Genomic DNA, 15,544 nt, shown 5'->3' on the forward strand with positions numbered 1-15,544 from the left:
TGAGGAAACCCTATGCTTCTACCCTGTAAGTATCTCTCCGTTCATTGCTGCTAACTGTACCCCAGCTTTGTTGGGACAGCAGTATGTCTAGGGAATATCCTCTAGGGAGTAAGTCATGTTTGTCTAATCAAATCATGGTAAGCCCATTCCCTATTGTGAGTGGTCTAAAAGTAGGGACACAACACCATTATGACCAATGAAATGTAAAGGGAATCTTGCTGGGAATTTCTGGGAAAGAAAATTTTCCAAGAAAAGAAAGAGATGCTTACAGGAAAGTCCCTCCATACCACGCCTTGCCTGCTTCCAGTGCGGATGCCATTAGGAGCAAATGTGATGTCTGGAACAGTGGCAACCATATTGTGTCAGTGAAATGAGGCATCATCCATGTATGAAGACAGCAAAGAGGAAGGCCAATCCTAGGACCATCCCCCTCCTGGAGTACACTTCAGTTAAGGCACTGTAGTTGGGTGTTTGCTACTTGCACTGAACTATCCTGATTGATCCTCTAAGCAGATGAGAGGTTACCTGAGGTTTTCAATAGTTTCAGTAGGTTCTGGATGACACAGAGTTTGGCTGTAGACCTATCCAAAGTCTAGGAAGTACAGGGAAATAGAGAAATCAGAAGACCTGAGTTGAACTCTGATTCTCCACCTCCCCCTTGTATGAATTTAGGCATGTCACAAGCCTTTCTGAGACTCACCTTCTACTTCTTCAAAATGGGGGTGATGTTCCCAACATATGAACAATTACTGAATTTTGTCTATGCTCAAATGAGGTGATGTGTGTCAACACATCTTCTGACATACTTTATAAATGACATGGAGGCCGTTAACCAGCTCTATCTGCTTTTACTTTGGGTTAATTCTCTCTCTTTCTGTGTGTGTGCATGTGTGTGTGATTAAAAGAGAGGCAGTCTTAGATTCTCCTTCATGAGTATGTCCCTTAGAGGGGTAAATGATCAAATCTCTTGCTGATCTGGGAGCCCAAAGTAACCCTAACTAGGGTAAAAATTCTATCTCCTTGCCCCAAGCCTTTCACACTCAATCAAGTCCAATCAATTCTGCTTCCTAAAGAGTTCTCAGATCTCTGCCTTCCCCACCTCTACTCTCACTACCTGGATTCAGACCTCATTGTCTCTTGCTTAGGATATTGGACCAGCCTAGTTGGTCTCCCACCTCCATTCTGGAACCTTCACTTGAAAATCCTTTCTAACACGCAGGTGGGATTGTATCACTCTGTGGCCTGCCCTCAATGCATCGCATTTCTTGTGTTATTGTTCACAGCTGTTCACCTGCCTTTTTCTTCCTCTATAGGGCAGGGTCTCTGCCTCCCTTGCAATCAGCACAGGGCCTGGTGTACACAGAATGCTCCACAAATATTGGCTGGAAGGAAATGGCAACCTGGGATTCAAGCCTTAGGAAGATCATTAAAACACAGTTTGGTGTCTCCCCAGGACTGTCTTGAATTAACAAATCTGAGTCACCAATGTTTCACGGCATCTAGACACTTTATTGAAAGTTAGTGGCTATTTTAGAGAATAAGATGCCTTGTGGCAGCCAGAGATGGGGTTGGCAGGCTAGGCAGGAGGGTCTTAGAAGATGGTCACTTGGTGTAGCTCTTGGATCCTGGCTCTCCTGTCAGCCCAGGGTTAACCAGCCCATCCTCCTCTTCACTCTGTGCTGACAGCTCCTGCTTGGCTTTATCTGAAATAGAAGGGTGGTCCATTCAGATCAGGACTCCTCCCTTGTCTCTTCCCCCTCAGCCCTAAAAGACTTCAGCCTCTGATGGGCCTTCCCTACAAATGTTCAATGGAGGGGCATTTCCAGGGGTCGGGTACCAGATTCATCACCAGGCTCTCAGGTCATGCTAGGACTATAATAAGACTTGGGTTTAACAGAGATCCCCTTGGCCTTGTAGGCTAAATTCAGCACTGAGGGTCTAAAACATGGTGGACAAGGTCACTTTTTTGTTGAATGTTGCACTCCTATGTTTAGCCGCACAAAAAAATCATGTCATTCTGGAAACCTTCAGCCCACCACCCACCTCCCTGGGAAGCCTTCTCAGACCCTCCCTCCACTGGGCTCCTACTGGCCTGGGTGCAGACTTCCATCTCATGGTGGGGACAGCTGAGAGCCATTCTCTGGGTTATGTTACTCACTCCCCCCCTCTTCTGGAAGCTTCTTAAGGGCATTGCATTCATTCTGTATTCCCAGTGCCCTCATTATGATTCGGTTTATCTCCTTAATACCTGCTCATCAGGAAGTGCACTTCAGCGGTAAGAGGTGATAATACCTACTTCTCCCCAGCTAGAAATCCCATCCCCAGACCCCTGGTGTCCTGGCTCTGAGGCTTAATCTCTCTGAAAATTCCCCCTTCAGAACAGGAGGCCCCCCCCAACTGGGAGCTCCTCATGGAGAAGGGCTGTGTTGATGGCACTCCATGACTCAGTGGCTCCAAGCACTCAACCTGGGTCTGCCACACAGTGAGCTCAGTAGATGCTGGGGATGAACGACCCGCCCGCCCTCTGCCCAGCCCCTGTCAGCTCTGGCTTCCCCACCTGCAGCTGCCGCCTTCAGAGACTGGATGTACTTGGACCAGAAGGAGCAGTCAGTGCTTTTGAGGCCCTGTCGATTGGGGAGCAGGACGCTGAGCTCCTTGTAGTTCTCCCCGCCTGCCCGTGGGATGAAGTCAGGCCAGGGGGCTGCAAACTCAGGGGCTTTCCTTGAGAACTCATGCGGGTAGTTCGGATTTCTGGGAAAATGACAAGAAAGAAACATCCATGAGGGAAACATGGCTTTCCTTTTATCACTTGGGATCCCTTTCCACTTGCACTTGGTGTCCAAGGACCAAGTCCCTCACCTTTAGGTGTCAAAGCAGGGTTTGGACCTGCCTGATCCGATTTCTGCAGCTGTGTTCTGATCTGCCACATTACAAATGACTGAAAGTGGAAAGGCCCATTTCTGGAATTCACACAAGGTCACCATGTCCCCTTCCATCCTGTGCCCTTCTATCTGGACACCACAACCAGTCCTGGAATGTCCCTGGAATGCCTCCATTTGTCCAAGGCCTGGGAAGGAGGGTGGGCCCCGAACCAGGCCAACTTGTCTACCCCCTATAAGCCATCTACCTTATGAAGGTGAGGCCATCCCTTGTCACGCTCAGGCACCTCTCCCCCCCTGCCATCAGCCCCTCCTCCCAGCCCCACCTGACCTCCTGACATTCACCAAATAAGCTGTTTCTCGTCCCTTCCACTGAAGTGACTTTGCTTGTATGCTCCTCTCCTAGGCTCCTTCTACTGTCTGGCACCTTGTGTCTGAATATCCTCTTGTCCTTCAAGGCCCAGCTTCCATGTCACTTCCCCAGCGAAACATTTTCTAAATCTGAATTAAAAGAAAAGCCTTTCCACTCAACTCCCGCAATGAACTAGATAAAGTTCTACTTTGCCCTGCTTTTAATTATGGTTGGGTTTTGGGTTTCTGACTGTCAGTAGGTTACGGATGATGTCTGGCAAAGAGATAAAGGGGAAGCCATGCTTGGAGGTGGGGACAGTGACTATGCCACTGGGGTTAGAATAGAGGTATGCAGGGATGCCAAGGTAGATAAGGAAGGGTCTTGAACATCTTAACTGAATTTGATCACCTAAGACCATGGTTCTCAACTTGGGGAGTTTGTGCCCCCCAGGGGGCATCCGGCACCATCTGATAGTGTGTTCTCACAGCTGGGACAAGGTGCTACTGGCATCTAGTGGGTGGAGACCAGAGAGGCTGCTAAGCCGCCCGGGCTGCACAGGATGCCCTCACCACAAAGACTTACCTGCCCCCACATCAGCAGTGCTGAGGTTCAGAAACCCTGACCTAAAGCCAGAGAATGTGGCTGAATAAGGCAGTGTGTGGGTGGAAGCTTCCCTTCACCAAGATGAACCTACACAGACATAGTTTGGCCTAGAAGAGGGGGACTGAGACAAGGAGAACAGTAGCAGGTGACCACAACATCTAAGGGGGTTAGGGAGGGAGGCAGGCGTGATGGCCGCAGTGGGCCCATGTGGTCCACTCACCCTGATCGGATGAAGTTCGAAAAGAACTGCATGATTTTCAGTGACAGGCTTTTCTCCTCCAGAGTGAACTGCCCCTGGTAGGCAGGGTAGAAGGGAAGCCCGAAGGCATACTGAACATCTGCCAGCAAGTCCAGGCTGAGGAATCACACAGAAACAAGAAGAAGCAAAAGTTAAAGGAATAATAAACTACCAGAAAAGCCAAAGAGCTAAAACCCAATATTCCTCCCCAAATGAGGACTTTTCTGTCTTTATATTTAAGATTCTGGCTTAGTACTTAGTTTGTTTAGTTGAGATATGGATTGGCCTTGAATCCAATGCCCCCTTGGAGCAGATGGATGACGCCTTCTGGTTGAAGTACACCCGTAGCTGAGCACTTACCTCTCCAGAAATGATGCCTGTAAGCGACTTCCCGAGAGGATGCTCTTTTGACCGAAGTCTAACCATGATACTTGCAGCATCAAGAGAACGTTTGTCTGTTCAAAAGAGCCTGTGTTTCAAGCCCTTCTCTGTGTTAGCCCTTGTTCATAGGACTTACACTCTCACACCTGTTCAAGGATGACATTCATCCACCTAGCCACCCCTAGTCCGGCACCCAGCACAAGACTGTTGGTCAGTTCATAGACACTATGAGTGAAATGAATAATAATTAGTAGCAGCAGACAGGGATAAGTGTGTGGAGGCCAGATAACTGGTTGGAGTGGACAGGGCTGGAGCTGGCACTGCAGAGACCAGGCCAGGGGAACCTGGGGCCATGGGGGTGAATGCTGGGAGCGTCAGAGTGGGAAAGCTCGAAGGGACTTCATTGTGTAGCAAAGAATTAGACTTTTCCCAAAGAGAAGTCGGGCCTTTGCACCTGTGGTCATAACTTTGTTTAGGGCAGAGTCTCCCCACACTGGACTTTTCCATATATGTGGTCCCACTTGATAGCCTTGGGTGGGGGCTGGTCATGCCAAAAACCATGTGACTTAGGGCCACATGGTACCAGTGGACCTGGAGATGGAGACTAACCATGGGCAATGAATCAGTCAATTGCACCTAAATAACAGGGCTCTAATAAAGCCTCTGACAGCCAAGTTTGGGTGAGCTGCCCTGGTTGGGACCACCCCATGTCCACTGTCACATATCAGTGCCAACAGAGTACCCCCCCCCCGACCACATAGGGAGGGGACTGGGGGGCTCTGTGCTTGGAACCCTCCTGGGCTCTACACCATGCCACTTTTCCTTTGTCTGGTCTCCATCCACATCCTTTCCCTGTATCTCCTTAACCATGAGTACAGCAGTTTTCAGTGAGGTCTGTCTTTCTAGAGAATTATCAACCCAGGGGGTGGTTTGGGGAAGACCCTGCAATTGCACATGGTGTCAGAAGTGAGCATAGTCTTCTGTGGAGACTGACCTCTCCAACCTTCTAGTTGGCCCCAACTTATTATTGCAAGAGCCAACTCTAATTCTACAGATGAAGGAAACAAAGTCCAGGGAGGTTTCCTGACTTCCCAGAGGCATGCAGTGAATCAAACAGCAGAGTCGGATCAGGAGTGTGGCTAGGGGCAGGATCTAAGGGGAGGCACCCACCCCAGGGCCCCCTTCCCAGGTCTTAGTCCTCCCCACTTCCAAGCTGGTGACCTCTGGCAAGTTATATGACCTCCCCGATTCCCTGCTTCATCATTTTTGGAGCAGTTACATAATTAAATGCTGGCTTTATGGGGTCGTTGTGAAGACCAGAATAAGGAGGTCAATGTAGTGGGTGTTTGAAAGGTAAGGGGAGTGAGTATTCTTTCTCCTCTATCCTTCTACTTGCTGTGTAAGCAGCTGTCATCAGGCTAACAGCAGCATCTCAGGCTGGGGGCTCTCCGGGGTTGTCAACCATGATGGGCAGAGACACCCACTGCACGCATGTGCTGGGAAAGGGCTCGGGCTGGATGGACTTCTGAAGGGTGCAGGGGCTGGAATTCCTCCTGGGACCACCATAAGCATGATCGGTGCATATGACTGTCAACAGGTCATAGAAGGAATAGCCTGGGACTGATTCAGTCAGCTCAGTCAGCTCGGTCACTTAGGGCCAGTGTAACCCTGGGTGAGTCACTTGACTTAGGTCTTAGTTCGCTCATAATTAAATGCCAGGCTGAACCACCAGGGCACGTGCAAACCAGTGACAAGTGCATTTCCAAGCGCCAGAGAGTATTATGATCATGGTCATTGTGCGTCAACACGGCTCCACGCTGGAAGGCGTCGTAGAATGGACGGGAGACCATGTGAGATAAACAGGGCTAAGGATTTCAACCATACACCATGGTGTCCCTTTGCAACCAGCATCAGGCACCCTGCACCCATTTAGGAAAGGTTTAAACTCACAAAGGGGAGCAGGACGGAGCAGTGGCATCAACATTTAAACCTCCTCATCTCCGAGAAGCTGAGTTCCTTCCAGAAGTATTTGTGGTCAAGCACAGACAAGAGTCCAGAGCCTGCACTGGCCAAGGTGACCTGTTGGTCACCAGCTCCACTCAGTCCCTGTTTCCAATTGCCATTTCCTGAGCAGCTGAGCTGTGCCAGGTACCAGGGTTGGACCACCCACATTTGGGACCCACCAAAAACAGAAATGACATCATCTGTGTATTTCCCAGGTGATGACCCAAGGCTCAGAAAGGTTGCCAATGCCTCTAACAAGGGAGAGCCAGGATCTGGAGCTGAGTCCCCCAGACCCCAAATCCCACTCTCTGTCTACCTGTGGGCAAAGGCTGCAGATCAGTCCCTGATCCGCAGAGGGATGACCTGGCTTCTCAATGATGTTGTAAGACACAGAGGGGAAAGGAATACAGAGCAAAAAAAGCCAGGAAAATAAAAGTTGTAAGGGCAACAGAAATCAGCCCTCAGGTACACTCTTCACCCCATTATCTCCACAGTCCTGAGAGTAGACATTCTTGGAGTAATTTGTAGAGTGTTTACACTGGAGGAAAGTATGCTCAGAGAGGCCATTTTCTCGCCAAGGCCCCACGCTGGGAAGTGGCGATGCCAGACTCACACGGCCTGTGATTCCAAGGCCAGCAGAGCCCCTGGCCTCACACATAGCCTTAGGGGCCACCTACTCTGTGTGAGCTGCAGAGGAAGCCGGCAGCCCGACCTCAATAGGGGATGCCTGTGCCCTCCGCTGCCCCACCAGGTTTTGCTCCTTCCCCTGCCATGTGGAGGACGGAAGTGGTCTGCTTCTCAGAGGCCCTTCAGGGAAAGTGGCCATGTGAGTTTTCCACCACTGCCCTAAGAAATGACCACAAAATGGCTCAAATCAACACACACATACTATCTCACAGTTTCCAGAGTTTGAAGGGCAGGCACGGGTCTTCCTGGGCTAAAATCGAGGTGTCAGGAGACGTTGTTCCTTCTGGAGGCTCTGAGGGAGAAACTGCCTCCTACTCATGGGTTGTGACAGAATTTGGTTCCTTGAGGTAGAGGACCCAGTTTCCTGTTTTCTCCCTGGTCATGAGATGAAGGTCACTCCCACCTCCTGGAGGTCCTGGAGGCCACCATTGATGACTCCTTCCCTCTGTTCTCAAAGCCAGCATGCCATCTACCACACACTCCTCTCCCTTCCGCTGATGCTTTGAAGGACTTGGGTCCTTACATTGGGCCGACATGGATGATCCTGAATAATCTCCCATCTGGAGAGCTTTAACAACATGTGTCAAGTCCCTTTGTCAGATAAGGTACCACAGTCACAGGCGTTGGGGATCAGGACACCAACATATCAACGGGCTGCATTTCTGTCTACTACAGTGGCCGTGTGGTGAACACGGTCTAAACCCTAGTTCAGTCACCTAATATCGGTGAAGGCTTGGACAAGATGCATGACCTTTCTGGACCTCAGTGTTCTCATCTGCAACATGGTGACCGGACCATGCTTCCAAATAGCCAGGGAAGGGGAGCAATAAAATATTTCAAATCTCATGCTTAGTTTCTAGCTCAGACACTCATTCCTTTTTCCTCTTTACCTGTGAGAAACACCTGAAAACTTAAGAATGAGGGTCTTTAATCTGAGACTTCCATTGTAGGGTTCCAGAGGGCCATGAGTTATATGTGAAACAGAGTAACACTGTATATCAACACTTTCTTGGGAGAGCCTTCTAGCTTTTCTCATGTTCCTGAGAAGATCTGTTCCAACAGTGTTCTGGTTAATAACATCATTCTAGGGTACCTGAGGGGCTCAGTAATTTAAGGGTTCGACTCTTGATTTTAGCTCAGGTCATGATCTCAGGGTCATGAGATCGAGCCCCACGTTGGGCTCTCCACAGGGCAAGGAATCTGCTTGAGATTCTCTCTTTCCCTCTCCCTCTGACCCACCCCCCACATCAACAAATAAATAAATAAAACAATTGCCTTTTGCCAATTTTCATGGTGTAAGTATTCTCGCCACAGAGAATTTCAACCTACGAAGGTGATACCATGGGCCTTGGGAGCTGGGGAAAGATGGCCCTTGTGAATGGGCTCAGGTCAACTCCAGCTGTCACAGAGACCCCAGTAGGTCTGTGTGAGGCCCCAGCAGGTCACAGGGCACTGCTTTTGGGAAAAGACCTGACCTTCCAGCTCATAAGAGCTGTTTAACTTAAGAGCCTGTTGTGTATGAAGACTTCTGCTTTGTTTTTTCCTTAGCAGGGCTGATCTTTATCAGAATGCTGGAGTTATTTCGAGCAGTTTAAGGCAGACATCTGGAGGAAGGGCAGCCAGTGGGAGCTGTGGAAGGGGGCATTTGGGATCGGAGGACTCTGGGCCCTGGCTGAGAATCCCAGGACTGCTGGAGGGAGAAGAGGGCATTCGGATTCTGTGGCAGCAGGAGGAGATGAGGAAGAACAATCCAGGGACAGACAAGGTAAAAAGAGAAGTTTGTTAGCTGATTGGCCATGGTGGGGCTGACAGTTCATACTTATCGATTTGGGGTGCTCTGTGCTAGGTGTGATCACAAACACCCACCCCGAAGCTGTTGCGTGGGTCTGTGCTCAAACTGGTGGTACTTAGCTTTTATTTGTCACTTACTGTCTTTGGTAAGAATGCTCCAGTCAGCCTTTCCCTCAGCTGACAGTTACTTGCTCCAGGCTCAGGCCAGGTCTGGATCTCTCATTGTCACATGTGGGTGTGGGGGTGAGGAGAGCTCCCTGCCTGGGCTGCCGGAGCCAGGCTCCAAGCCCAATACCGCCGCTGACTCTCTGAGCCTTGGTTTTCCTCGCTGCACACTCTGATCATCTCTGTTCAGCCTTCCGTATAAGATCCCTGGATGCTCCCAGACTGTAGTGGATGGAAATCCCTCTTGACAAACTGCCATCCATGGAAGAGCTATGGTTGCTGATGATGTTGGAGATGCTACCATGAGCCAGAGTATGGGAGGAACTGACTGGCCACATCTCAGGGATGATTGTGTGTGCGTGTGTGTGTTTATGGGGGCACAACGCTGGACGTCAGAACAAGACCTCACTGGGGCCCATTAGCTCCCTGCCCGCTGTGTGTGGTGGTCTGAACAGGGGCTGGGGAGAGAAGAGGCTAAGTCAGCCATCTGGCACGGCTCACAGTCTCACAGGAAAGGCCGAGAAGCTGACATTTTTAAAAGATGTTGTGAGATGGAGGATAGCTAGATATCAAATGCTGAGATTGTTTACAGTACCTCACAAGAAGAGAGAGAGAGTGATGGCGCCTGTCTCAGGCAAGGGCATTGAGAGCAGCTTACAGAAAGTCAGAGAGAGGAATTCCTCTCCGGGTTGACTTGTGTGGGAAAAACAAGTGGGGCTTTAGTGAGGGGGTTGGGGGGAACGGCCTTGTGAGCCGGGATGCTGCTGTAACAAACGGCAGAGGCCCCAAATCTCGGGGTGGTCCCCTCCCTTGTACTGAGAAGAGCACCATGCCAAAAAGTGAAATTGGCATTTTTCCAGGCCCAGGTAAACCAAAAGTTTGGGAACAACTTCCCTGCCTGCTGCTAACTAAGGTCCTTCAGGCTCTGGTTATGTGGAAGGTGTGAGAACCAAGGTCAGAGGAATGGAAGGTCACATCTTTAAGGAGATTGGGGGACATGAGTAGCTTCTAAGCAAGCAAGCTGCAAGCTATGTTTCTTCTAGAATCATTCCTGGAGCGGTGTGAGAAGGAAGGCTTGAATTGAGAAATCAAGGGGTTACTGCATTTGTCCGGGAGAGACAAAAGGGCTGGTTCTGCTTACATCATGCGCCCCAACCTCCCCACTGGGCCATCCTCATCGTCTTCAGTCCTGCTGGTACGCACCATCGGGAGGACAGGCCTGCATTCCAACCAGCCTCAAGCCACTTTTCAGAGATGAGTCATTGCACAAGCTCCTGACTTGAGCTCTGCTGCCCACACATCATTCACAGCCCTTAGGGGCTGATTAGGGAGCACAACGACCTGAGAGGGGCTCCCCTCAAGGTGAGGAGAGCGAGTGGGGAGGTCGTTCTTACACTGATCGTGGGTTGAAGATCCCTGTGCTGTGGAGAGGCTCCCTGCTCCAGAGCATCTGACTGACTGATGTGAGGGCCTGTTGTTCCAGAGATTTCTATCCTTGTTGTTCTCCCTGCAGAAGGAAGTTTGTTGACCTCACCCCCATAAAATATACTCCCTCTCTTATCTCTAGCCGGCATCTCTAAATAACTTCCTCCAACGGAAATCAGGAACAAGGAGGAATGGAAATCCTTCTGCTTCCCAGGCTTTTTTTTTTTTTTTTTTTTTTTTTTTTTGAGGGGTTGAGGCAGTGTTTACTAACTTACAAATAGAAACCTGTGACTGTGCTTCTCTTTGGGCAAATCTAATGTGGGGAAGTTCAGATTCTGCCTATGAATTATCAGGAGGCAATCATACGCTTTACAAATGGCTCTTGTTTTACAAAAAGATTCACTATGCAACCCTTTAAAAACTTAGCTCCCCAATTTACTTTAAATGATACAATTCCATCCTCAGCCCCAAATGAAATACCTGCATATTTTCACAGTCCTGAAAGCCCAGCGAAGTTGGGTGGTACACACAGGTGAAGTCTCGGGGGACCTGGTGCATTAACTTGAACATTTTATTTGTTTTAATTTTTTTTAAAGTAAACTCTACAACCAACACAAGGCTCAAACTCATGACCCCAAGATCAAGAGCCCATGCTTTATGGATTGAGCTGGCCAGGCACCCCATAACCTGGACGTTTTATTCCCCACATAAAGCATAATGACCACTGCTCTGCAAAGGCTGAATTTTCCTGGCCTGGTGCATCCATTCCCACCAGGAAGTTATGTGTTTACCAAGAGCCAGCTGTGTTTGCCTCAAACCTGTTGATGTCAGCTGTATCTGTCCCTGTAATTGTAGAATTTAATTAAATTAATTAAATAGCACGTGGCTACCCCACTTTCCAGAAATCGAAGCTGGGAATCAGAGGCCGTGCGTTATGTTCATGGTTTGGCAAAGAATCTCACAGGGAGCACTTTCTCTTTCCTTTTTAAAAAATTAATTATTTTTATTAACATATAATGTATTATTTGCCCCAGGGGTACAGGTCTGTGAATTGTCAGGCTTACACACTTCCCAGCACTCACCATAGCACATTCCCCTCACCCCAAAGGGAGCACTTTATGACTATAGGCTCTGACCATGCACTGACAGACTCAAAGATGAATGCACGTTTCAGTGCACACAGAAACGATAACATGTTCAAGGTTAATATGTCTACCTTATTCATTTCTTGTGAGTTCCCATCTTAACTGACTTTTCTGATGAACCAGCTGATCATCACCCTGGATAACAGGATTTCTATTCCACATTCCATTAAGAAACCCACCTGGTTCTCAGTGAGCTGTGATTTGAGTGGGAAAGAAAAGAACCATTTTCTACACTTGCCTTCTTGGAAATCTCCAATGCCTTTCCATCACACTCAGAAAAAATACTATCTTTGCCTGTCACAGTTTACAAACTCCTATGTGAACTACAGGACCCTATTTCCCCCCCACATCTACAACCACCCTCCCCCTCTTCACCAGACTCCAGCTCCCTGGTCTCCTTCTTTATTCTCATACATGTCAAGCCTTTTCCCTTTCTCCTTCACAGGGCAGTTTTCTGAACTTTTCCTGCTTACGATATGTGTTTTGTCTGTTCTTTGCACCCTGTCCTTAGATGTTCACCATCCCCACCCCCTAACATAAGTTAACACCGAGAAGACAGCCTCTTTCTGTCCATTGCTAGGATCTGGGGCATAGAAGGCAGCAGGCAAATATTTGTTGAATCCACATTGGGAAGGACACATGGCACATGTCTTTATCACTAGATTGGAGTGGTCAGTTTTAGAAAATGACTCACCTCCATCAATGTTGCCAGGCCAGTGGACCCAACTCAAGAATCCAACCACTTAATATTTTCTTTGGTTTGCTAATTCCAACAAACTCCAGGAGACAGTCAACTGAAAAGATCATATTTTGAATCTGGAGTGTTAAAGGCCCCTGGAATGCACACACATGTCTAGAATGCAAATGTAGTGGTGTACAAAATGTCTTGAGTCTAGAAGCTATGGCTTTGTTTCCCAGGGTTGGGACAACGTATAAAGGAAGAACGTTACTGCCTCTTAAGTCATCTTGATTTTTTTTTTCTTCTCAGAGCCTTGTTTTTCCAGAAGTAAAAGTCACCTTAATATTGAACATCTAGAATATGCCAGGTTTTTAACATACATTGACTTGAATCTTCATACTATGAAGTAGATGTAACTATACCCATTTTATAGGTGGGTAAACTGAGAAAAACCTTGCTCAAATGTAGGCAGTTAATGAATGGAAGAGATGGAATTAAACCTCCAGTTGATTTAACTCCAAAGGGGGAGTTCTTCCATTATGCTGAGCTGCTTCTCCCCAAATCAAAGAATTATCTGGCATCCTATATGGATGTGTCAACCCAAGAGCCCTATCCCATGCCCATTCAAAGGGGACTTAAGACCCATCTCTCTGAACTGTCTTCTGCACTGTTAAAATGTGGGAATGAACCCTCAGGACTCTAGGATCAAGGACTCTGAAGGAAGGCCCTGACGGCCACACACAGTTCATATACAGCAACCCCCCTCCCCCACAGCCCCATAGTGATTTCCATGGAAACGCTGAACTAGCACCAGCGAGCTTACGATGAAGGGCCCCCATAGCTCCTCTTTCAGTGGCTGGCACCCAGAAACTACCTCCTTTGCAGTTGTTTTCTTGGGACCTGTCCATCTGCAATGTGGATTCTTCCAGCATTACCCAGGAGACAGTGTTGGAAGTCACCTCATAGCACTGGCTTTATGAGGGGCAGTTAGCTGGGCAGTCTGCATGCACTCTCATTTAATCCTAACTCAATCCTGCAGTGGTGTTATTATTAGCTCCATCACACAAATGAGGACGCAGAAGCTTTGAGAGGTTGTCACCGGCCCAGAGGCACACATAAGGGGTGCACCTCGGTGGATCTGTCCATGGACAGGCAATGTCAGAGAATAAATCAGTGTCCCCTCCCACACTTGCTGGGACCTGACTCCCAGGAGAGGGCTGGGGGCTAGGTCCCCCAGACCCAGGCTGGCCACAGGGTCTGGGAGTCCTTTGGCCCTGGGCTGCAGAGAACGGGGTGAGGGCTCCTCCCAAGAAAATACGGGGACCAGTGTGTCCTTTGGAAGGGGCTGGTTTGAGAGAAGGACTTCAACAAAGAATCCGCAGGATGGCGAAGCAGGAGACTGGCAGGGGAGGAGGGAGTCCTAGCTGCGGTCGGGAGGTGGCACGTAGAGACAGAGCAGAGAAGCCGGCCTAGAGATCCCCCTTAGCTTTCAACCTGGGGTGGGGGACAGCAGACCACAGCCCTGCCAGCGTGAACACGGGAGAGCAGCGTGTCAGCCTAATAAGGCCAGCTCGGTAACAGAGAACCTGCCATGCTCCGTTCCCACGGTGCATTCATGGTCTGCCTGAATGGGCTCCTGTGGGGTCAGGGGCAGTGTCTGTGCAGGGGTCCTGCACTGATCAAGGACGAGTCTGGGAAATGGGCTGCCTCTCCCCTTCAGGTGCTGTCCGTAACAACACCCGTTTTAGTGGATTCCACCAGTGGTTCTTGACAGAGGGTGGCTTTGCCCCTCAGGGACACTGGCCATGTCTAGAGATGTGTTTGGTTGTTCCAACGATGAAGGTGCTTTGGTACTGAGTGGCAGAGGCCACGGGTGCTACTAAACACCACACATGATACACAGGACAGTCCATCCTGACAATTAGCCGGCCTAACATGTCAGCAGCAGCAGCGTGAGAGGGCCTGGATTATAGTCAGGAGTGAAAACCCCTCTTCCTGAAACAGAGGGCTAAAGATATTAACCATGGGCAAAACTGGCCCCAAATCTCCCCGGTGAGCAGAGCTGGACAAAAGAAAGCTGGTAAGTGTTATCCTCATGTTAGTAGCCTTGGAAACCAAAGATTCCGTGTGTTTCTCACACACACACGCAACCACACATGCACACACACACAAGCACACATCCCAGATGCAGGCACTCTTCCTCTTCCTTTAAGTCCTTCTAGCTACACTATGGGACAAGAACTGTGACTTTCCCTGTGTGTAAGTGAGGATGCACTGAGGCTCAGAGAGGCTAAGCAACTTGCCCAAAGTCACACAGCTAGTGGCAGACACTCAAGCTTGGGGTTGAGGGTACAATCGAAAAAAAAACAAAAAAAACTGGAGCGAGGACAAGTGACAGGGTTTGGGTCTAGATTGCCGGTGACTGGCTCTTCACCTTGGGCTTAAATGAAGGAGTTGGATGAAATCAATTTCCATAGTCTGTGTTTCTTTGAATCTAAATCTTAAAGAGGAAGCTTCTTCTCCCACTGTAGACTTCAGTTTCTTTGTCCCCTCCCCCAGCCACGACACCTGTTCCTCCCTCACGAAGGCTGGTCCTCAAGTTCAGGGATGAAAATCTCATCCATTATCCAGGAGCCATTACAGAACCACGCCATGCGGTGATCAATTAACAGGAGTCTTAAGAAAGTGGTAATGTATTACATTTTGTATCCTGGCTATGCCAGGAAAGCTAATCTATGCTCACAGAAATGGAGGTACCAGACAGATGGCTGAAAGCGTACGGCAGGCACATATATTTTAAGTCTGTAGGTTTGAGCCAGAAATAAATGAGAGGTGTGAGAGCTTCAGGACAGAGTGAGAGAGATGTCTTTTCAGGCAAAAAAGGATACACTTGCCAGCAATTAAACGGGCTAGCTTCCGTGATTCATTCATTGATTTCAGCATCTACTACCCGGATGGCACCACCCTGGGATGGTGGTGGGGGAGAGGACACAGACATGGAAGGTTGTCAAGAACGTGCTTCAGATACATTCTGCCTCTATACACATACTCACATAGCAACAGCTCGGCCTGAGAAAGGCATGGGTGCCTCTGAGTGTCTCTGCCCTCCCAAATGGTAGAATGTGACATCTGGATGTCACTTACGGGGGACTGAGCTCTCTAACCTCCATAAACTCGATGCTTTCCTTGGAGCTC

At 49.0% G+C, this 15,544-nt stretch overlaps 1 protein-coding gene across 1 annotated transcript in view; it reads right to left on the bottom strand.

Moving 5' to 3' along the window:
* Positions 1–1,498: 1,498 nt before the first annotated feature.
* Positions 1,499–15,544, bottom strand: part of TG (thyroglobulin) — a 237,827-nt gene continuing 223,781 nt past the window's right edge. Inside the window, exons 46-48 of the mRNA XM_047727291.1 lie at positions 4,055–4,189; positions 2,558–2,751; positions 1,499–1,703 (exon numbers count right to left, since the gene is read on the bottom strand). Of these exons, the coding sequence (XP_047583247.1) occupies positions 1,603–1,703; positions 2,558–2,751; positions 4,055–4,189 (430 nt within the window). The 3' untranslated portion in view covers positions 1,499–1,602. The remainder of the gene's footprint in view (positions 1,704–2,557; positions 2,752–4,054; positions 4,190–15,544) is intronic.

This window comes from Lutra lutra, chromosome 4 (assembly GCF_902655055.1).
Source record: "Lutra lutra chromosome 4, mLutLut1.2, whole genome shotgun sequence".
NCBI lineage: Eukaryota > Metazoa > Chordata > Mammalia > Carnivora > Mustelidae > Lutra > Lutra lutra.